Source organism: Anguilla anguilla, chromosome 9 (assembly GCF_013347855.1).
Source record: "Anguilla anguilla isolate fAngAng1 chromosome 9, fAngAng1.pri, whole genome shotgun sequence".
Classification (NCBI taxonomy): domain Eukaryota; kingdom Metazoa; phylum Chordata; class Actinopteri; order Anguilliformes; family Anguillidae; genus Anguilla; species Anguilla anguilla.
This window is the reverse complement of record NC_049209.1, coordinates 15,979,339-16,003,599: the sequence shown is the minus strand read 5'-3', so window position 1 is coordinate 16,003,599 and position 24,261 is coordinate 15,979,339. Positions and strand designations below refer to the sequence as shown.

Here is a 24,261-nt window from a genome sequence, read left to right as displayed (position 1 = left end):
ACTGAAGAATTACCATGACAACTAATTGACACTACGATTGAAATTGAAAACAGCATATTAGTCTACCACACTTAAGGACAAATATGTAGGTTAGCTGCACTATCAATGGTCCTGGTTAAGACATATGCTCAACAATCTCCCTCAGATCAACATCTGTAAATGCACAGTAAAATAAACCTCTGTGCTGTATACTGAAATGCAAGTAGTTAAACTGAATGACACGTTTGAAAAGGGACTGCTAATTAATCCAGAGTACCCCACCAAGAAGACCGTGTGGCAGTGTGGTGCAGATGCTTACATGGGAACTAACTGTCCAGACCAAGGTTATTATCTCCGCCAGGCAGAGCCTGGAGGGGATCATGCATTTGGACACGTATGTTTGTGCGTGTGTGTGTGTGTGTTTGTGCGTGTGTGTTTGTGTCTCTGTCCGCAGCTAATCTCGCATACTACTGGGCCGATCAGCCTAATATTTGTTGTGCATGCTGACAGCAGGCCAAGGACCTGAATTCTCAAATATTTTGCAAATCGGTCAACGACAAGTATTTTATTTGAATTAATTTCCATCATTGTTGTCCATTGAAATAGATTGAGTGCTAACTCCTAACCGGCCACTAAGGGCTGCAAGTGATCAACAACTGCTTCCGTTTGGAATGCCTGGCGGAGATCTGCACTCTACTGAGTGCACTCTTCTAGTTATAGTTTTATTTTTAAATTGAGTTTTAAGTTTAGTTTAGTTTAGTTTCGATCCCACTGTCTAATTTAGTTTAGAGTGTTTGCTAGTTTCAGTTTTTCAATGTATTCCAGTTTTAGATTAGTTTAAATTTTTAACATATTAATTATTATTATTATTTTTAGTATTTTTTATTATTTTCAATTTGATTTGCAAGCCATGTACCCCACTACCTACAACAACCATACGTTTGTATTTGTCAATTAATGTATTATACTCAAAGTAAACATATTTTCTCAGATCGCTATTTAATGCTAGCCATAATGGTGGTGGGTAATATCCCCAACAACCTCAGGGTTTGGAGTGGGACTACCATCTTGCAACATACAGAGAGCTCAATAGTGTTTGGAACAAAGACATTTTTTTCTTGCTTTGGCTTTGTACACAATTTTAGATTTGTAAGCAAACAATTTACTTGCGGTTAAAGTGCAGATTCTCAGCTTTTATTAAAGGGTATTTTTATACACTGTGGTTTCACCATGTAGAAATTAAAGCACTTTTTATAGTCCCCCATTTGAGGACACCATGTCTGGGACAAATGGTTTCACAGGTGTTTCTGATTAATCAGGTGTGTTCAATTGTGCTCTGAAATCAGGGGCTACAGTATATGTTTGTAATTGTATGTAATTTCAACATGGAGAAACTAAAGTGCATGGAAATACCATTAAATAAAAGTGGAGAATGTGCTCTTTGATCACGTGTATTATTTGATTACAAATCTAAGATTGTGGCGTACAGAGCCAAAAAAAACAAGTATTTGTCCCAAACACTATGAAGCACAACGTCATTTCAATTAACAGAAAAAAGATCATTTTATTCATGTCAAAATATATACTCTCATACACGCTTGCGACCAGATCAAAACCAAAAATATTAATATTTGTTTTATATGATATATTTATATTAAATATATACATTTTTATATATTCGTTTTTGTTTTTAATTTCAGTTAATAATAATTACCTTGGTCCAGACACAGTGAAGATGAAGAGACTATTATCCTGCCAGTCAGATTAATAATGTACTCTGCCTCAGGCCTATGCTAGCCCTTACAACTGTGGGTAAGAACACAATAAAATCTACTCACACTGTGACATAACATATACACATATATAGGAAAAAAGGCCAGGTAATCTCTTTTATGGGGTGGGAGCTAATGTAGTGTTTCAGAAAGCTGTACTGTTAAATAAATTAAAACAGTGTTTTCTGTCCCATGCAATCATGGGAAGTCTAGTTCCTGATCTTACCAAAAATGAATGCTTTTAATGAATCAGTAACACTGAAGGTTAACTTTACTTGTGATACCTGCTACCAGTGCTTTCACAGATGGATATGCAATGTTCAAGACTATTTGGCAACACGCACATTGTGCTCTTCCCTATTTAAAACTAAGGTATTTCTCATAAAACTAGTAAGTTAGACCTGTGGTTTCTAATAGCCTGCTAACTTGATATATTGTGATTCATATATTTGCAATTTGCCCAGTTAATGAAATACTATTTTACTTCATGTCTTAAACACAAACAGGTATATATCTCCCACTGCAAAAGAGTTGTGAAGCGCAATCTTAAGTAGCTGACTGAAATACATTATATGGTTTGTTACAGATGATTATGGTCTTCTTTTTTAAATGGCAAAAAGAAAATATAGCATTTAACTCAGCCTTCAAAGGAGGTTGTGAGTTACTGCTAATTATTCTCAGAGTGGACTGAAAGGACCTTGTGCGGATGTTCCGTAAAAATATTTAGAACTATATATTTTTGAAGGGAGGGTTCTAAACATCCATCCAACCTGGAGGTGTGGTTAAACTTTCTGGCAAAGGAAACAATTGTTCCAAACAATTGGAAGGAGAAAATGTGAAGAAAGGTGACCTTGGGATAAAGATGGAGCACGCGAGCTACAGTGCTGGAGGAGCGGGCGAAGGCAGCCAGGTCCTCCGGGCTTTATTGGTGGAGATGCGTATGCTGGTAGAGGTAGTGATGGAGGTGTGAGTGACGTGGCGCTCCAGTCCCAGCACTATAAGAGCTGCGCCTCTATCCGCAGCCAGTGCAGCCCTTGGCGCACGTAGCGGACCAGTTCTGTCATGCTGCTGTGTTGGGTCAATGGCTCCATTACTGAGTTCAGTTCCTGAAAGAACTCTGCAGGAAGAGAGAGAAGGAGAGAATGGGAGAAAGAGAGAGAGAGAGAGAGAGAGAGAAAGAGAGATAAACAGAATGTTCAGAAACATGGATGTTCATGTCAGGCTCTACACATTTCAGGCTGAGTAGAGGTTCTTGCTAAGCTTTAAACATCAACAGGGACACCTGTGAATGATCAGTGATTAAATTCCAATACCATTTTGCTATTTTGACACTGAAGTGCAATAATGCTTAGCAACAGAAAACAACTGAAAGGAGGTAAAACCAAATGAGCTCATAACTCAAAAGCTCAAACTGAAGTTACAGTCATGAACAGGCCTTGTCAAAGGAGTTTCCTCTTTTTGAAGCCACCAACCAAACATAAAATCACCTTCAGCATAAGCCAGAAACTTGCACTTTGTTCAGGTCTAAGCAGGGTCCATTGACATGTTGTTGCAAGAATAAGCAACTGGTATAATGTTTCAACTATATCAAGTGAGAACACTCAGGAGTAGAGTGCAAATTGCTTAATCAGGATATTTGTTATTTAAGATGTAGCTTTAAAGTCACTTATTTATGTTTGACTACAAACAAAAAATAAATAAATAAATTGGGACTACATAATGCTGCTGTCAAGTCAAGCCATTTTCTTCTAAGTGGATATATTTCAGTGGTGTAGTTAATGCTGTACTGTGTTATTGTCCACTTACATTTTTAATGAACACAGTCTTGAATACAAGTTGTTGTTTAAATGCAGAAAGCGCATTATGCATTTTTGGCAAGCAAAAGCCCACTGTCAGATGGCGAACCTCTAATTGCTAATCAAACAAAAATAAAGCATTGTTCTGACCTGAAAGTCAAAGCTGTGTTTATGTATTATAGAACTGTGTATTGTAATCCTCACTATTATATGATAAAACAAAAATAACCATCCAACCAAAACAGAAAACAACACTATTGTGGCTGGTTAAAAACACTGCATTTTGCTTCCCTGGCTCAGACGGCTCAGAATCTCTTTATAATGCTTCAATATTATGCTATACTTACAGTATACATTTTCTGAAGGGTAGGAGTGGTGATTGGACCAGGCTTCCCCTGTCTAATCCATTGTAAAACGGCTAAACTGATCCCAGATCAACGCTCTCACTCTTAGATGTTCAGTGAGTACATTTCTCCACAATTTATATTGCGGTGGAAGTGCAGTCCTGTCTGAATGCCTGACTGAGTTTTACTCAGGACTGCTATGTACAGCGTTCTGAGCCCTCAGATACAGCATCTGTGGAGAATTCTTCGCAGGCATGAGAGTGCAGGCGTTTACGGGAGCCTTTCGCGCCCGGTCACCTTGGCTTTCCCGGGAGAGCTTGTCGGCGGTGTCCCAGTGCTCGTAGCTGCGCAGGACGTTGCTGGTGATGTTGACGTGGCTGGCGGCCATGTGGTGGATGCGCTGGGGGATGGCCACGCTGCCGCCGGAGGAGGAGGAGGAGGAAGAGGAGCCGACCGGGCCCCCGCTGCTGCTGACCGAGCTGACCGGCGACGGGCTCAGGGACATGGGCGACGGGGTCCCCGTGCTCCTGAAACGGGGCGGGCGAGCCGAAGGTGAGACCGCAAAACCCCGCCCAGGACGCACACACCACCAAACGCACTTTGTTCTGCACGTGCCACAGAGTGTACACTGTTACGCATATCTAACAAAGGCAAATGACTTCATCTAGCAAAAGCCAAAGTGCATTTCTGTTGCATAAAACCACATTTGTAATTCCTGCTCAAATCTGTTTATCTGGGAACATTACAGGGACATGCTGTGAATCCATTTACAAGTGCCTTTCAAGTGTCAGACATTAAGGGAACATCAAAAATACGCCTTGATGCATTCAGATCGATATCTCCACACAAGACGGCTACCTGAACAATTCAAATTCTGATTGTTGAAGCAGGTAATATGTGAAGGGTGCCCCAGCATCAATCCTACTGCGTTTTGCCCGAAGGACAGAGTGTAATGCTATTAAGGAAATCAATATTGTTCGTGGTTTCCCCTCCGGTTCCTCGATCCTGGGTGGTCTCTGCATGGTCAGCACTTATCCTTTACATCTGCACACAGACATTGTGCATTTAGCCATCAACGCTTTTTCATGAAGCTCACCCGTTAATCGGCACCACTGATTTGACCTGCCTGACTGTCAAACAGCAAGCTTTTTTTTTTTTTTTAAACCAGACACGTATGCCTTAAATCTCTGTGGGCCACCTCCAGGCGTAAATAAGTGGAAATATTCATCAGTCTTTCAGCGCAAAAACCCAAACAAGCAGACTCTGGGTCCTGTAATTCAGTAATAAATTGAAACTCGTTTGTGAAGTTAAATTATGTCCTTTCTCAACAGCTCGGTTCGTTTACTGGGCTCTTTGGGGTTCTGCTCAAATAAACAGTCCCCTATAAGGATGAAAAATGGAAATAACCCATGACTGAGGATTGCTGAGGACAAAAAAAAAACAAGACCAGGTCAAAACCTAGTATATGGCTGGACCGGCTGACCAATGGTGTAACTTCATCACTCAGTGACTCAGTCACAGACATTCGCGTTTGTAGAGCTGGCCCCGCTGTTGCTGTCCAGCCAAAAAAAAGCAAGTTTGCAAGCTGGAGTCAAATCCTAATGTTGACTGCAGTCCCAGCATGTAGAGCAGACAATAGCACTTAGTATTTAGCAGTGCAGTATACACGCTTATGTTTCCACGATAAACAAAAGGCAGAGACAAGTGTGCGAAGATAACTGTTTTGACAGTTCATCACAATATGTAGCATCACAGCCAGTCAGTGCTGACCTAAGGGCCAAAGGGAGACAATAATCTTGAGTTGTTTCCACAGCCCCCCTTCCCAGACCCTGGTGGGTGGCCATGGATTGGCTGGGAGAGCGCTAGGTTAGCTTTTGCATGCTCCCTTTGCCGATCCATCACCTGGATTCAGTGCTGATTTACACATCCTGGAGAAATGCCTCATCCCAGGGGAATGCTCTTAGCTCTGCGTTTGGGAAAAAGGCTGGCGGAAAAGTCGTTTCATCTTGAGGGGCAAATTATGGTCCAGGTCTGAGGCTAAAGATTTTACCCTGTCCCACGTTGAACAGTAACTAATGCGAAAAACCTCTTAAAGGACACGGAAAGGCAAACTATGTTTACATTACGCTGCTTACGTTATTTGTACACACAATCCATTTTATATGGCTGGATATTTACTGAAGCCATTCAAGTTAAGTGCCTTGCTCAAGGGTACAACAGCAGTGCCCCACCTGGGAATCACACAACCTTGGAGATATAAGCCCAGTTCCCTCACAACTTCCGCCCGTGATCATGGAAAAACATTTTATACAGGGTGTTTCATTTAATGACGATGCAGAATGCATTCAGCCACCACGCACAGCGCGTATATCAAAGTAAATGTCGTGTCAGTCATGTGACATTCGGGATAAGCAGGAGCGCTAATGGGACCTGGCTACATGTGAATAATGCGAATCGGATGCGCAGTAGATCCACACTTACTTCCCGTTGGTCCCCCACGGAGAAGGTGCTTGAGAATTCTTTGCTGAATTCTGGAATGAAAAGGCTCGTCAAAGTCATCAGGTTTGCGGCGGTGTGCATTTTACCAGTCGGCGACGCTAAACAAACAGGCACAAAGCGCAAACTGACAGCGGTATTAGTTTCCTTTTTATCTACAGCGTGAGTTGACATCTCATGCAGATAATTGATGCAGGCAATGAGTATACAGACTGAGAAAATGAATGGCTTTTAATAACTGAGGATGAAATATTAATGAGTAAACATTACCCAAAGAGATATAAATTAGATTTAGGGAAACAAAGCTGGCTTACGGGTCTTGCACTGTATTTATTTATTCGGCACCTGCGTGCGCAACCCAAAGCAGTGTTGTGGGTGCGGGGAGACAAAATGGGTACCTTAAAATATTCCATTAGAGAACGGGAATACTTCATCGCATGGTCCTTCTTCAGTCTGAACATTCTCAGGTACAGGAGTGATAAACATCTATAGCTGCATAAAACATGGACAACAGTTGTGAGAATATATTAAACATATCGGGAGCCAAGGAAAACACTTTTTTTGAAGTTCACAAAGTGAAAAAAGCTTAATCAAGTGTGTTTTTTTAAGCATTCCTTGTTTATCTTTGCGACACGTGTGACGACATCCAATCCTTTTCCCTTATGGTGACGGGGAGGAGCTATGCAAATCAGCTACTCTACAGACTTGGGCCAACCTAATACACAGGCTGAAGGTTCTTCCCTATACTGTTGTACTCATTTTCTTAAAATGAGTACAATATGCAGAAATGTTCTTCTGAAGTTATTGCACATGCCCTTTCCCATCAGAAATCAGAGAGCTGCCAAAACGACAAACCCTCAGGCTCTCAGAAACGGTCCTTTCCTTATGTTACATTGTTTCATTTCAATATATTTGCTGCTGCCAGTAAAGGTCATTTTGAGAGCATGGTGGTGTGTGCTATGCTACCTTGCTTACAAAATGCTGATAGAGCTAACGGGTGAGATATTTATATATTTATATATATATTTATTGAGAGTTTATATGAACTAAAATACTGTAGGCCACAGATTTGTCTACAGAAATGAAGGCTCATACAACAATAAAATGTGCACTTTCGTTGTAATTAAAAGCACATGCTCTTGTTTGAAGCCTTTTCTGAGAGATAGTTTGTGCCAGTGTTCTGAAATTCTACTGTTCTCATGTCTGCGTTTGGTGATTGCCTGATTTCTATGTAAATAAGATTCCACACGACCCTACAACAATTATTACCCATAATGATAAGAATTAGCTAAAATTAAAATACATTATGTATGCATAGACACTGCACACTGAGCAACATAGGCTTCTATACCTAAACCATTAAATGAACACGACATCTATAATTGAGGCTTACTCTTACTCTGTGTTTTTTTACTTAGCTAAAATAGTGGGCTGCACGAATCTTTGGCAGGATAAATTTCCATCCCAGAAATGTTTCTCAAAAAAGGGTTTCAGACATGCCCTGTAAGCAAACATGCAACCATAATAAACAGCCAGAAATAACCTGATAGGCAGCGCATTCATTTCTCCCTCGCTGAAGAAGAATATGAGTTTAGATCGCTGCTTGGAGAGCGTAATTAGTTATTCCCTAATAGCTGCATGAAATACAAGATTAACGATCCCTGTATGGTGATTAAGTCATTCAACTGTGTTTTAAAAGCTCTCTTCAAGATGCACGTGATGATGTTGCGTGACATCTGGACAGAGATTTCAAAGCAGCTTTATTTCTTTTAAACAAAGTGAAGGATCTGGACCCAAATGTTGTTTTTAAAATACACTGGATTTCCTGAAGACGTATCCCCACACACGTAGGTCAGAGCTTACAGGATACAGTCACACAAGGCCCTGAGTCCCACACACTAAATAGAGAAACTACCCTGCATGTTGTATAGGGAATTGGGGAACTTGTATAAGTCTTCTGTTAGTACCAGCTCATAATGGGGGAGGGGGGTCAGAGAGGAGAAACCGGGCCAGTTTGAACCCGAGCAACAGACTTACCACAAAACTGCTAGTTTCTTCTCAGCCACAGAGGCTGAATGACTGGTGAAGTTCTTTAACCGCAACGCGTACCTTTCGGAAAAACAAAAACAAATCTTAACGCGGCGTGAACACGACTGCAATCCCCGGGAGCGAGCGGCTGCACATCAAACGATTAAGCGCCAGGGAATGCGTGACAGCTGCAGCCTCTCCATAAACTTCTCGCGGCTCGGCTCGGCTCAGCTTGAGCTTCCTGCCATTATCGTACATAATACATTTTTCATTAAAATATTTCAATCACCGGCACGCGGATCTCCACGGGGCGACGATTCGCCGGAGAAGTCCATCCGTTTTAATTTACATTGACATTATTACGGCGAGGGCGCCTAATCCCTTCGCTTCTGCATGCCGCTGATCGTTATGTGACGCCTCCCCCCCTCCCCCCCCCACCCCCCCCCCCCGCCCGTTTTTTAATCACGGTGGGTCGGCGTATCGGGCTGGGCGAGAGCGGGAGGCGGGGCGGATATTAACCTGATGAGCTCCACCGTCTCCGAGTACATGGTGTACGGCGATTTGGCCTCTAATGGGTCCCGTTCCATGGCGTTGCCGCACTCGATGAACGAGAGCGCGCCGTCGGTGTAGTTAACGGCCTTGCCGAACTTCTCCAGCTGTCCAGGTGAGAGAACAGACAAAAAGGCAATTAGACACGTCAGCCCGAGATTAAAATGGGCATGTTGAAGAGCGCCAGACTCAATGGCGCAAAACTTAAGCATCACCTGAAGCAAAAGCATAGAAGAAGAAGAGGGTTAAGTGAAGGGTCGCACATACATTTTTCCCCTTGTATTAATCCTGAAGGCAATTACAGGGCAATTGATTTGCCCCTTTCCTCATTCACCCCTATCAGTCCAAACCCATAAGAAAGAAAAAAAAAAAAGGCATTATCACATTACTCAACCCTCGCCACCAAACACACATCCTTGTTGGCGCGGGGCGGTAAAATTGATTTGCGGGCCGCTCTCCTCTGAGATCAACACTCTCGCGGGTCCTACGCCTCCGAAGTAAAGCTTTCTTTTTTTTTAAATTTTTTTTTTTTTTTTACAAGCCTTGGCTGATGGAAGATTCAATACGTGTCTTCGCACTGATTGCAGTCGTGTACCGTTACACGGACAATCAGTTCGCCTCGCTCTGTATTCATGGCCGGCTTTCTTCCCAAGTCTAGATTTATGGTCATATGATGTAACTTTCAATAAAGGACAATGTCTGGAAACATAATTGCCGGAATCCAATTATTGGTATAAAGTATAAATCAAGTGTGGCGCCCGGCGCTGAGGGTACTGAAGAGGCGTGTGAGCGCTTCTCCTGCACTCCTTCATAACGCCTCTCTCCCACAAGACACGGGGAGCTCTGCGGAGTGCCTCCCAAAACTAATGGCCTTTTTTCGGCTCGCATTTGCCTTTTTCTTGTTATTTTAACAATCAAATCAATTGCCTGCATTTAATATTTCAAAGAGGTGCTTCTGAGATTTTGAGTTCTGCAAATTTAGACCACCGAAAATCATTAGGTTGCACACAGTCTCTGCAGAACAGCTGAGAGAAGATAAAAATTGTGTAGAAAAAAAAGTGTAGAAATTCCATTAAATGTGATATGAAGATACAGGCTGTTCAGTTAGAAATGTTATAAATGTTATAAATACAGAATGTTCAGTAAATCATAAACTGCTAACCTTGGCAGCTAAAAAAACAAAAGATAAACATGACTAAATTTACCAGTGCATCTGCTTTGTGCTTCAATTTCTTGGCTTCCAGCATGTAGTAGTCTGCATTGTGAAGTCTGTTTATGAGGGAGAAATAAACATATTTTAGTTTGATTCAAACAAACATAAACATAATATATTACTCTCTTATAATACCGTTAATCTTTAAGCAATCTGGACAGTGATGCTATCAAGGCTAGTGCCCAATAACTAAACAACTGTACATCAGAATACAGCTGCCAACAGCTGAAAACATTTCTGACCTTTACAACTGGTTTATGTACATTCAATCAGAGATGTTGCACAATAAATAAAGGATACTGCCAGAGTTCAATTATGTAAAATACCTGTCATAATTAAATGCACACATAACCTCTTCAATTAGACAAACGTGTGTTAAATACTTGAACTAATAGCTTATTTTCTTGTATTTAAGAGGTTCATCACTACAAAATTAACTTGATTAGCACCCTATCTGTAATTCACAGTCAGCGATACCATTATGAATACTGCGAGACCTATACTCAAAAACATACGTGTCATCAAATGTCAGCTTTGGCCGCCTGTGTTCCGAGCAGTCCAGCGATGTCGACAATGAACTTGGCCACAGGTCTGTGTCACTTTGACTGCTGCCGTGGAAACTTCCGGAAGGTTTGCTGTAAGCATCTTCATCCTGTGGGGAAAAAGCAAACAATATGCTAATTGTGTTCAGCATCTCTGAAAAATTAATCTGCAACATTTCCACTAGGCTACGTTTCTTGCTTGTCTTTTCTTGAGCTTCGATAGATTAAAAGAGGATTATTCCACACATGGGACACATTCACATGTCTTTAGTGCTGTTCTGAATTTTCTCCAAAAGGTAATTAGTTTAGTAAACAGACAGGAAATTATGCTAAATGACTGAATCAAGACACCATCTGAAAGAACAGACCAGGCTTCCAACCCTTCTTCCTAGCCCAAGGTGTATGTTGACTTGAGAACAATACATTGAATCCATACCTGAAACATTACACCGATAAGGTGTTTAGGAATTATGATCAATGTGTTTTTAAAAATAAATCTGCAAATGAACAAAACACAAGAAAATGAAACAGAAATCACTTTCAGAAATAAGTCTTGTGGTAGTTTGTTCAAAATACATTTCCTTCATCCTTTGTGAAGTCTGAATGGGAGTTGTCTTTGGGTTTCGAGTGAAACCCAAGCCAAATGTAAACAGCAGTTTAAATCTCATAACCTTTTGATTTGAACCAAGAGACAAACTGCCCTCAACATTTTAATTATAAAGTTTCCGCTTGCGGATGGAAAGATTCTTTCAGATTCAGTGTCGCCAAGCTATAGTTAAACAGTGATTAAACTGTACTTCAGATTTTCCCCATTCAGTTCTAGCCAGTTCCAGCATTCTGTTTTTGCTTACATTTACAGCCTTGGAAAGTGTGACCGATTTGCTGTCTAGTTTGCGGTGTTTGTACGAGGACGAGGATGAGGAAGATGAAGAACATGGAGGAAACGAGCAGCTGGGGGGTAGGGTGCTGGTAGAATTGGCGCCACCCTCTTGGCTGAAAGTGCTGCCTTCACTGTTTCTGTGCTGGTGTGTGGTTTCACTGGAGAGAGGAGACAGCGGGGGTGGAAGGAGCTTCTCCTCTCTCTTCCTTGGCTGTTTCCTCAATATGCTGCTAAGAGAAAAACAGCCATCAATAGTATCTAAATGATTTAGGAACTCACATGCACATATTCCAGACGTCTGAAAGATATTTTAAATAGAGTATGTTTTCCAAATGCTGGTACTCAGTCAAGTTCAGTAAGTACAGTACAACAGAGTCACAAGCATAATGTTACGTTTCCCTATTAAGAGACCAATAGCACAACCATCTATCACATATGCACACATACATACTGTACTGTACTGTACTGTTTAATAAAACAGTGGAATGGTGGCCTACTCTTATAAAGGCTGTCTATAATCTGCTATATCCTCAGGCCTCTTTAACTTTGCAAAAAATGAAAGGCATTTTCACTTTGATTCCTGGGGAATGATGCTGGCCTAGCTTTTCCACTGGGGGCTATAGTCATCAAGGTGTTTCTATACAACAAATACACACACACATGCATGCAGGTTTGCACACACGCACACAATCACACAATCACACACACACACACATACACCACTTAAGTGGCTGCACTGTGTTGAAGTATTTTGAATCAATACTGGGTTTTAAAGTCCCTGAGGCAGTGTTGGGCAAATATTCATCACTATTTTTATTTTCCCCCTATCTTCCGCACAGAATCATTCTACCCCTTATCATAACTCAAGGGATATACTACACAAGCTCTACTGTAGATAGCCTGAAGCATAAACTAACACAATACTGAGGGAAGTTAGGAGTCTGCTAGGATAGCAAAAACAACTTCTGTTTTTACTGAACAGAAAACAAATGCTCAATATCAAATATCTGGGTATACTCCAAATGTATTTTCGGAGAGACAAATAAAATTTTGTGAGTCCAATTGAGTGGACATTAAGAATGTCTTTTAAGGCTATAGGAAATGCCTACCCAAAGGTCATATGGCAGGACACCCAGATGGAAAATTATTGCTGTTAATCAAAGTTAAAATGGGCTACTGTTGCACACAGGTTTCAAAGCTCGCACAGGTTTCCCATACCTCTTGCTAAAGAGACTACAGAAGATAGCCACACAAATACAAGACAAAATTTTAGCCAGAGATTTGTTTCGAAACAGGATGCAATCAAATCACATTTTTACAGACAATGTATATGTTAAGATACGTAAGTATATGAAAATAAGTTAATAAAATAATACTACAGAGACCCTCACTCCTCTTTTGAAATATTGGTTCCATTTCTTTTCATTCTATCGTGTCCTATCCAATTCTGCCCAGCCAATGGTGAAGTATAACAAGGCAATCTTATGACACCATATACCACAGAAGTACAGTAGTCACTGACATGAGGAGTGACATGACACAATCCCTGTGGTCCTGGTTGTTACCTGCACCCTGACTCAATGAGAGCACTCCATTCCAGAGAAGAACAGTCCCAGCGAGGAGCTGGCCTTGCTTCATAACAAGCACTGCCATCCTACATACTGGGAGCACTGATTGCTGTCAACGAGGTTTCCACCACAGGGTCATCGATTTCTGCCAGCATGTGCTAAGAGGGATGTTGTCTGCACAGACGTAGCAGGAAAACAGAGATGTGCAAGAGCAGGTAACACTCACTCTTTTGTGCTGGTGAGCTTGTGGGTGTGTATGGGGGATATACACGGTGGAAGCAGTGCCGTCTCCTTCTCCAGCCGCATCTTCTTGCTCCCAGCGACTGCATCACAGTTCTCAGACTGCGGAGACAAAACCGGACTTTATGAGACTGTTCATTGCTACAGATGATCTGGTTTTCGTTTGCAGTTCTGCAGCCTGTCGGTCGAAAGGCAGTGCTGCACAGCACACAGAGAATGCCTGTCGAAGTCACATGACAACAGAGAATATGTGTCGGATCACATGACAACGGAGTATGTCGGTATGTTTGTCGAGTCAAGCACAGCACTTGCCTTGTGTTTCCTTTTGGATTTGCTGGGAGGCTTTTCTGCAGGGGCAGGGACAGGAGACTGCCGTCTGTGCTTAGCGCTCGAGTCCCGGGCTTCGGCTTTTGTGGGGGGTGGGTCTGGGGGGTCCCGCCCAGGGATTCGGGACAGAAAGCTGAGTTCAATTTTGACCCAGAGTGACTTGACCTCCTCCAAGTCTCTGAGCGGGGACAGCAGCACGCTCTGGGCAGCGGGGATGGGTGAGAAGAGGGGGTCCTCCAGCAGATCCCCAGCCCCTGGGTCGGGTATGGAAGTACTGCTGGTGCTGGTGAGGCTGCTGATGCTCAGGATGTTGCTGCTGCTGCAGTCCTTGGCTTTGAGCAGGCCACCGACGGTGGGGCCGGGGCAGAGGAGCGGGATTTTTGCCTGCTCCTCCAGGTCCGAGTGGCACTCGGACGATGAGGACTCCGTCTCGATGAACTCCTTGGACTTTGGGATGATCTTGCTTGGCCCTCGGTGCTTCTTCTTTTCTGGCGCGGGGGCCGGAACACTGGCAGGGCGGGGCTCTTTCCTCGGGGCGGTCTTACCGTTGGCACCTTTGCCCCGAACTTTGGGCAGCTCCGGGGGAGGTGGTTCCTTCTCCTTGGGGACGGAGCTGGGGATAGCGGGTTTGGGCCAGCTGGGCTCCTCCCCACCAGGCCCACGCTCAACCTTCTTGGGCTGCTTTTTGCCTGTGGTCCTTCGGGGTGGGGGCAGTTCCACCACAGGTGGGGACTTGAGCTTGGTACCCTTGCCCTCAGGGGCTTTTTGGGCTGTCCTGGGCTTCCCCTTCTCCCGGACAGGGCTGAGAAGGGCTCTTTCCTTGGTGTCGGGCTGAGATAGGGCTCCACTCGGTTTGCCCTTCTCTGGGCCATGGCCCTCATCTCCCTGGCTGTCACCAGGTTGAGAGTGGCTGATCCCATGGCTCTCAGGCTGGGTGCTGATCAGAGCCTTGCTGTGGGGATTTACCTTGTTCAGCCACTTATCCAATTGCCACTTATTAGTTGATGGAGGTTCAGGCTGCAAAGAAGCAAAATACATTTACATTCCAGTGTTTAGCACATGATCTTATCCATAGCATAAATAGCAGGATATTCACTGGCACAATTCAGCAAGTACCTTGCTCAAAGCTGCAACAGTCCTATAATTCCTATGTCATTTTGAGGTGGATAAAGCATTACTTTCACTGAGGAAAGATTTGTACTCAACTTTTTAATGTAAGATCTGCCTAAATGTTTCAAATGTACTGCCTCCATCTGTGAAATGGCATTGTATTCTCATGGCATATATAAATTATTTACATCTTTGCATATGTTTTTCAAAGAGCTGAAATAAAAGCATGATGCATTTCTATTTGTATAGTATTTCTGTGAGTTATGTACTCATTGATAGCTGACCTGATGATAGAGGCTCTGACTGGTAGTCCCTCTCTAATCAACTTGTACACCTATGGTAACATTATGGAATTAAGTACAGTATAAGACTGCCATCAGCATACAACACCATTTCAAGGAAATGTGCAGAAAAGTTTGAATATTTTAGCCTCATCTTAACTAAAACATTGCATGTGGTTAGCTACTGGTACTCAGCATGCAATAGCATGCAGGAATTTGTTCAACCTTGTCTTCTTCAGTCATGTCTTCTTCAGGCATCAATAAAAAAGTACTGCTGATTTTGATGTAAAATGGTGGATAATAATCAGTTTTCCTCATTCATTATAAATATGTTCTCTAAAAAATGAATAAAACCAGTGAAGGTATTGACAGATGCCATAGACATCTGATCCGTTGTCACTCTTGAGCTGCTTGGATGAATTTGTGCGGGAGATGCTTTCATCACTCATATTATCCCACTGTTGCTGTGAAGCATTATGTTTTGACACAAGGATAAATCTTTCAAACTAAATTATCAATGACGGTGCTGAGTTATTTTTCAAAATGATGGCAGTTTGCTGAGCAAATAATTGTTCACCGTGGACAACCTACATAATGAAACATTTAGGCTGAGGAGTGTAAACCATGCTGTTTGACCAACATGTTGATGGAGGCTTCCAGAAAATGTGATATTTCACATTTTACTGTTTCATTTTTTAAACCATAAAACTGAATAATGGGGGCATAAACTGAAATTAAATTGAAAGAACATTAACAACATATCAGAAAAGCATAAAAACATAAAGTAATAGCAGGCTAAAATGAAGAAACATACCAAACCATTTGAAAATTTAAAGACCCACAAGCCAAGAAGGATATGTCAGACCAACAGCCAACAGTATCTCACACTAGGGGTATGGAGCGTTTATAAGGCAAAGTGTTTCTGAAACTTGAGAATCTCCAGCACACAACTATGGGGTGGATCTCAAGTTGCCAATGAACTTTTTAGGATAACACTTTGGACAGAAACATCTGCAACCATGGCAAGGCCAGGTTAAATCAGGAGAGGCTGCGCTTGTTTTTCTGTCAACCCAAAAAAAATCTGTCAGGAAGGGTTCTGTTCTGGACTGTTTTCTTCCTTGAGAGAAGGTGTGAAAATGCGCCTTGAGGTGTAAAGTCCACAAATATCCACATACTCATCAACCCTGAAGTGAATGGAACCACAATGAATTCTTAACTGACTTGTTCGAACAAATCAAGGTTTTTTGTAGTGAGTTAGCTCTACCTCTGAAGCAGCCCTGTTGGAAATGTAGTGAGTTAACTTCACCACCAGTGTGGCCCTATGGGAGATGCAGTGAGTTAGCTCTACCTCCAGTGTGACCATATGGGAGGCGCAGTAAGTAGGTTGTACCTCTGGACTGGCTCCACGTGACGCCTCGTTGCACTCGCTGTCGCTGGAGCTGCTCTCGCTGTCCGAGTCTGACTCCGAGCTGCTCTCCGACTCGCTGGAACTGCCCGAGGCGCCGCTGGAGTGACCTGGCTCGCCATTCCGAACCGTTGGCCCAGGGAGACTGCAAGCACAGAAAGAGAGGGACAGGGCAGAGAAAGTATTCATGTATTATTTGGCTTCTTGTGGTTATGGGTACTGACTTTGCTTTGGGAGTTCCTTTATATTTTTCATGAACTTCAGGTTCTTCTCCCTATGACTGCATTAGCATGCAATATACTGCCTTTCCACACGTTAGCAAAGCATCAATGCGTAAAACACAGCAGCAAAAAATATATAATGTATCACAGGCGGTTCAGCACTGAATAATTTCCTATGCACCCTGCATCGATTGCCCCCCTCCATGTCTAGAGGCATCACACGTCACTCTCAGATAAACAGCTGCCATTCCTCATCTCTCATGAATGTTAATTAAAAATGAACATGGGCAATGCCCATCAATACTTCATGCTTTACATGTTTAAATCCAGTATGGGAAAAAAAGTGAAAATTGTGCAACTGATATTAAAACAGAGTGGCTGTCAAAAACAGTTGCTCACCACAAACAGAAAATATCAGCTGTACTCAGGCCATGATCACTCGGGGCATTAAAAGAGCATGCCACTACACTACATGCTAGAAATATAATGTTGAGAAGAAAGTGCACCGCAACCTGGCCAACAAATCATAAAAATTTGACAAAAACAAGTGCCTCACAACTGTCCCTGCACAAACTATATCTGATTTGAAGCTGCTCGTGAGACCACTGAAGACAGAATCTGCTGGGTGAATGGGATGAAATTCTTGTCAATAGCTGTAACAAGGCTTGGATTGAGGTGACTAAGCTTATGAATTGCTATCGCAGTGAGAATATCAGCGACAATATTGGGAAAAAACAGCAGCAAGGTATCTGAGTAGGACCCAGGGAACCTGTTGAGAGCTCTGGACGGCTGTAAACAAAACATAAGAAGGAGCTGCTCCAGATATAATGCAATAACTTACAAAAGAAGCATAAATGATTGAAACAGAAGGAAGTTCTACAATATGACGCAAATGGTTAGACTATGACTTGTTTAATGTATTGTGCTATTGTATAAGTTACAATTACAGCATCCGCTAATGTAACTATGAAACATTTTACGATTTTACCTTTAACCTATTTTTCCTCTTTAATTTGAGTCTGTCGCATAGAACACTGTACCAATGCTGTCTCGAGTATACATTTGGAAATATGACTACTGCCTGTTTCAAAACAAACATTTATTGTTTGTTTAGCATGTGTCAACCTGGCTAAAGATGTTACCCCTGCTTTCTAAACAAAGACACAGCTTGGGCAATCCATGATGAATAGCTCCAAACAGGCCAATTTTCTACCACCCCCACCTACATAGTTATTCCCCCACATGCATTCAGTGTGTCTGTCAAAGACAAGCGCAGTGCTGATTTACTGTCTCCCTCCAGAAAGGCCAGTGGCATCTATTCCAATAAAAATCTCATTCCTGTACCACTTTTGGCAATTTAGACCTTCAAATGCCTTACATGGATGTACAAGCAGCAGGCCAAGGACGAAAAAATTAAATACACCTATAAAAGTTGTGCGTGTTTATGTGGGTGCTTTGTTGTAAAAATATTGCATCTTGAATAGTGACAGGCTGGGCTAAGGGCCCACTCTCAACTATTACACTGGCTCTCTGCCAAACTGTACCACTTTTAAAATAATAAACACCCGCAGTCCCAGCTATAAAAGTCACTAAAAACATGCCCTTATTTGAGTGTTTAAGCCAATTTTGCCAATTTACACCCCTTAGCAGAGTTCTACTGCCTGCAGTATTTGTACTTTAAACTTCAAGACACAGTCAAGGAGGTTTAGGGGAAAGACTGAATCCCATATGCCAGTTTTTCGTGTGATCCAAATCAAAGATAAGGGGCAAGCAAAAACAGCTCTTGGGCATGTCTTAAATCCTTTCTTGCTTTCCTTTAAAGGCTTTCCTTACTGGAGGTGGCTGATGGCCGGCACACTTTGGGACGAGTGGTGAGAAAACATAATAAGGTCATCTTGGAACAATTGGTACCACTATCCCCTCAGCTCCACAGAGGATACCATCTCTTAACCTTAATCCATACCATGGACTCCTGGCTTCCACTGATGTCCCCCTGCAGGTCCGCTACCCACAGCCTCACTCTGCTCAACTCTGCTCCCATCTCAATTCATAACACACTGTGTTCCCTTCTTTAAGCCTGTTGTAAATGTATAACAAAGCCCCAAAGACGTATCCACTCGACTCAAAAGAAAAGGAGAAAGGAGAGATCATGTGGCACAGTATGTGGGATGGCTGAATCTCATCTCAAGCCATATATGAATCTGCCCGGGTGGCTGGGGGTTTGATCCCCCACCATGGCACTTTCTGTACTGTAAACCCATCTCTATCTGTAGCCCTCTCTGCTTTCCCTCTGTCAGAATAAAGGGGAAAAAAGGAAAGAAGGACTCTGCTCTCTTTTTAAAATGAAAATGAACGAGATTATCTGTGGAAAGTGAACACAATTCAGGATGTAAGAGCGGTGGCACTAATCCAAAAGATGTTGGTTTCATTCCAAAAAAAGCATTGTTGCTCTACACTGAGCAAAAGACATTGAAACTTATTAAACTTCATTTAGCAAATCAATTAATTTATTCAGTAATACACCCAACGCTGTAAATGGATAATGCAAAAGGAACACTGAAATTGAATGAGCATTCAATGAGGGGAACAGCAAAACTTAAATCAGCCAAACCTTAGCAACCCTAATTAAATGGGAATGGGTTTTCAACACTGGAGACGCCAGCAGGGAATGATTCCCAATCAACAGTGACACACAGAACCCAGGGAATTCCACATCACACGGCGGATTCACATGCTTGGACAAACAACACAAATTTAACATTCATATGAACAACTGAAGCGATAGTGGTATAATATCCAGTAAAACTTTCTTATTATGATAGTAATACCTGAAAGTTAGTATAATAATAGTTGTCCTTTGAAAGTTTCCTGAAATGTAATCACCTGCAACTTTAAAATGAACTCTAAGCATACTAAAAAGGAAAAAAACAAACCAAGTGCAAACCCCAAAAGTGTAAATGAGGGGTGTCCAATCTTATCTGAAAAGGGCCGGTGTGGGTGCAGATTTTTGTTCTAGCCCAGCACTATGACACCTGATTCCACTTATCAAGGTCTTGATAGAAGAAAATGATTAGTTTAAGTGATTATAAAGGTAAATCCATGAATATCTTCAGACTACATTGTATGGGTTATTATGGGATGTATTAAGCATCAGCAACAGTTGGAGAAATCAATTGCACTGCAACATCAACTTATATCAGTTTAAACACTCCCATCTATTCCTGTGTGGGATTAGATGGAAATGGAAATTAGATTAGATGGAAATGGAAATTTCTCCCACCATTTCCATCCCTTTGTGGTGGTGCTACCTAGGTGGCTGGCTAGCTAGACTAGTTGTATTACCCCTAGAGCTATAGAGCTAAAGTTTTTGTTATCGCTATTACATTTACATTACATTACATTACAGGCATTTGGCAGACGCTCTTGCCAAAACAACAATTTAGTTTGTTGTGAAGCCACCGTTTGCATTGCAAGCATGCCAAATTTACCCCCTGTATGTGCCCTCCCTGGATGCACAATCATAGAGGATGAGGTCGAGGGTAACGTTACAGTGTCATTTCTTCAGTTTCCTAAGAATGACGCAATTCAGAAGAAATGGGTGGCATTTTGGAAAAGCTATGGCTACACTGGCACAATCAGTGCTTGTACAGTGACCATTTCACAAAACTGGACAGCTTTCAAAATTCTCACCAGAGATGTCTTGGCTTGGCCAGATTCCTGAAACTTGTTGCCGGGGCTGTTCCCAGCTGAGCTGGTTGAGGCTCCTCTTCTGGCACATGCATATGCGGCTGTGTTTGCATGATTGCACTCACAGCTGCAATGCGCTCTGCCATTCTCGATAGATGGACGAAGCCATGCTAGCTAGCTATGCACGCAAGTATCATTTACTTGTGGGCGGTATGTTTTTGGAGTTGAGGGGGGAGGCGAGGTGGCGCAGGGGTCCTGACCACACCCATACAATCTTGAGGTTTTTTCAATATCAGATTTTATGTATGGCTTGAAATGTAAGTTATTATATTTATTGACGTTATATTGAATATATATTATGTGCGTAGTGGATACAACTCTCTGACAATTTCATTTTATGTTATTTTTTCAGCCTCTTTACAGTCACTTTAATTAGTTGAATCAGGTGTTGTAGTGCTGGCTAAAACAAAAAACCTGCACATACAGGCCCTTTCTGGATAAGGCTGGACACCCCTGCTGTAAACGAACAAATAACATTATTTAGTTACTGACCCCATAAATATTCAATATCTAATAATGAGGCTATTATCCAGGGCTTGGAGTCTGGAAGAAAATGGAAAACATTAGAAAGAAAAGTCCCCTGTCTCGTACCAACAGCATTTGGCAAGACATTTGAAAAAGGGAGCAGGAAAAAGAAAAGCAGAAACAAGAGAAGGGAGGCGTACTCCTGCGGGAACCTCGGGGGTCAGAGCCAAAGATTGGGACGCCCGGGGCCGGCCATGCTGACAGCTCCGGCGGCACGCTCTCATCGATTTCTGATCTCTCTTTCTATTTACACAGATACCGTAAGCCCAGATCAATGGCCCAGAGAGATACAGACAAGCGTCTGGATCAATGGGGCGAGCGGAGAAGAAGCACGCTGGTGTTTTTGAGGTGGTGAAAGAGAGGGGGGGGGAGGGGTGGTAGAAAAAAGAAACAGAATTTGTCAAAAGCATTATGGGCTCTACTTTCTGGAGTCTGGAGAAGCATCTCACTCAAGCGCTGAAGTACTCATTGAAGGTTCGCTGCTCGAGGAGCACTGAAAGCAGTGGCAGGCTGAACAGGTGGACAGGGGCGATGCCAGGGATTCTGGGCCTCGTGAAAAGACCCCCACCACCCCAGGCCACCCCATCCCTGCACCATTACTGCACTATTTTTTGATGGCCCCTGTCTGTGAGGGCCCTTGAAATCATCCTAAGTTTCCCCCCCGACACGTTGCCCCAGAAGGCGGAGCACAGCAATTTCTCTCTGACTCTGAATGAAGGTCCTTCAGCTCCTTCTCCGTATTTGTTGTTCCTGATGATTTAAACATCTAATGCTGGCAAAGACCCACCGCACCACCCTTAGCAGGTTAAATTAACATTCTGTTATCCTCCAGGCAATAATATCCAAGGGCAGACCTGTCATTTCACTCTCCAATAAAGTTTAATCCTTAATTATGGATGAATAAATTCTGCTGCGGTCTGAGGAAGGCGAAATCTACACCGCACTCTGGAGACCGTGTTTGATTTTCATTCCAACACCAGCGTTGCCCGTGTCTGATACTCATTTCCTCGCTCAGCAGTGCCATTGCAATATTAACAGCCAGAGCCCTCGTTGTAAACTCCTGTTTTAATAAAGCGCGCATTATCATTTTCACGAGGAGACTGAATCACCCTCAAAAAATCTTGAGGGCAGGAATCAAGTGACGCTCAATCATGTACTAGCGACGGGGGGTACTGTGTGTACACATGTCTGCGGGAGAGAGAGGGAGAGAGGCGGAGGCAGAGCGGAGGGAGGGTGCTGTCCATAATTCATCCGTCCTCACTCAGCCCCTCTGCGTTATTAAATGAGCTTCAATGCACCGCGAGCTCTATTATTTTTATACATCTCTCCGAGGACAACTCGCCGCAGATTTCCAAAATGATAATGCACTCTGCCTCCCGCCCGAGAATTGATTAAATCCCATAATCTATTAAACGCCAAAGTCCTCACTCCGAAAACGTGTAGCGTCGACTGTTGCGGCCCCTCCCTAATGTCGTAAAGAGCCCCTCGGAGGACCCGCGGCTCGGCTGCGGCCTCGGGGAAAACCGCGCGCCTCGGAATTATGGCCGTCACGTTTAAGGAAAAACCAATTACGGTAAGCAGAATTCCCTTGATCGATTGTTTGACTTCAACGGCGTCCTAATTCACTTAGAGGCCCCGGCCTGCCGCGGGACTGGCGCGGGCGCATGATGAATTAGCTTCTGCGCCGCTGGCCGCGGAAGTCTGCCTCCTGACAGGGCCCTCTGCACTTTTATTTTTCTTGGACCAGAAACAGCACGGGAGATTTAAAAGGCCATCAGCAAATAAATAAATAGATCAATGAATAAATAAATAAATAAATAAATAAATAAATAGATAGGTGTTCTGAACTATAAAATGAAAACTTTGCTACAGACGGCGTAGCTGCTCGGTATTCATAATGTTCAAAAGTCTGTGGTGAAGCCTCCTCCACGTATGCTCTCTACTCTCTTTGTCAGATTTTTACCTGTCCCTGTTTCCTTAGCTCCGCAGCTGCTGTGCTACAAACCGAGAACTGGGAAAAAAAAAAAATTAAATTCTGGGTGCACAACAAAACAACAACCTTATTTAGAATTCAACAGACATCCACAAACATCTGCAAGCCTTTGTGTTCTTAGCTTCAGGATTCAACAGACATACAAAAAAAGAAAGAAATCTGCAGGCAAAAACTTAACTGCATGATAAATGTACATAGACTTTTGCACTGGAATTGTAATATATATATTTCATATTTTGGCACATAAGATTGGGAGTTGCAACGAAATGTGCAAATACAACACCACTGATAATGCAACAGTGTCCCTAAAATGTTTTGATTTGATATTCTAAAGATTCTACTGCAGCTTGAGAACAGCATATTGCCAAATGCGACCAAGTTTTAGAGACATCATTCATAGTGGGGCGGCCATGTTTCCAGTAGATACAGTAACTGCAGCAATTAAGCACATTTCAAAATGACATAAAATTCCGATGAAAGTCTGAAGCGGTCATGTGAAAGTCAAGCTCGTGCGCCGTGGAATGCCCCAACATTGTTCCAGTGTTTTCCCCAGCAGTGCTCCACGACTCAGAGGGGGTCCCCCCCTGTCAGGCTGCATTATGTTTCTGCTGCTGTGTGACGTCCAGCGTTTGACTGAGCACGAGGGTCCACGCCTCTATCCAACACCGAACTGGTAACCTTGGCAAAGTGAGAAAAGCACGGAAACCGGACCCAGGGTAAACTCCCCACACGCTGCATGTGTGAAAGTGTGCAGGTGTGATGATTGCATTAACGTCCAAGCCGCTCAGCGGCATTTTCTTGACATAATATGAGTAAGTTGCTGGGGCTGAAGACTATGCTGGCAAAGTCTGCCACAAAGTGACAGGTAATGAGATCACAACTGGGGCCCTAGGCTGTCGCTTGAAAAAAAAATGGCGGGACACAAACAACCTTTTTTCTCAAAGCACCCTGAGACACTCTGCCAATGTTAACAGTGCAAACCAGTCATTAATAATGTAAAGATGGGCAGAGGGTGCGTCTGAACACGGAATAGGTAAAACACTCCCCCAGAATTATTATTAGTAACTTGTGAAGTCAGAAAATGTTTGTGCGCACAGATGTATTTACACATGTCAAATGGAATAAATGTTTTACTTTTACGATGCGTAAACAAGATTCCCTGTTTGACTAATAGATTATTTTTTTTAAAGATTCTGAAATGCGGATTTTGGCCAGGTTGCATTCATGATGATGACCTATGCTATT

General features: G+C 42.8%; 1 protein-coding gene across 4 annotated transcripts in view; it reads right to left on the bottom strand.

The window, feature by feature from the left end:
• Positions 1-642: 642 nt before the first annotated feature.
• LOC118234858 (AF4/FMR2 family member 2-like) overlaps positions 643-24,261 on the bottom strand; it is a 167,278-nt gene continuing 143,659 nt past the window's right edge. For 2 of the 4 annotated variants that reach the window (XM_035431675.1, XM_035431677.1), the window contains 12 exons: positions 16,516-16,675; positions 13,720-14,751; positions 13,394-13,509; positions 11,571-11,829; positions 10,693-10,829; positions 10,170-10,233; positions 8,935-9,071; positions 8,425-8,496; positions 6,786-6,879; positions 6,373-6,422; positions 4,189-4,418; positions 643-2,868 (listed from right to left, as the gene is read on the bottom strand). In XM_035431675.1, the coding sequence (XP_035287566.1) occupies positions 2,747-2,868; positions 4,189-4,418; positions 6,373-6,422; positions 6,786-6,879; positions 8,425-8,496; positions 8,935-9,071; positions 10,170-10,233; positions 10,693-10,829; positions 11,571-11,829; positions 13,394-13,509; positions 13,720-14,751; positions 16,516-16,675 (2,473 nt within the window). In that variant the 3' untranslated portion in view covers positions 643-2,746. The remainder of the gene's footprint in view (positions 2,869-4,188; positions 4,419-6,372; positions 6,423-6,785; positions 6,880-8,424; positions 8,497-8,934; positions 9,072-10,169; positions 10,234-10,692; positions 10,830-11,570; positions 11,830-13,393; positions 13,510-13,719; positions 14,752-16,515; positions 16,676-24,261) is intronic. The other 2 variants (XM_035431676.1, XM_035431678.1) reach the window with 1 other exon arrangement.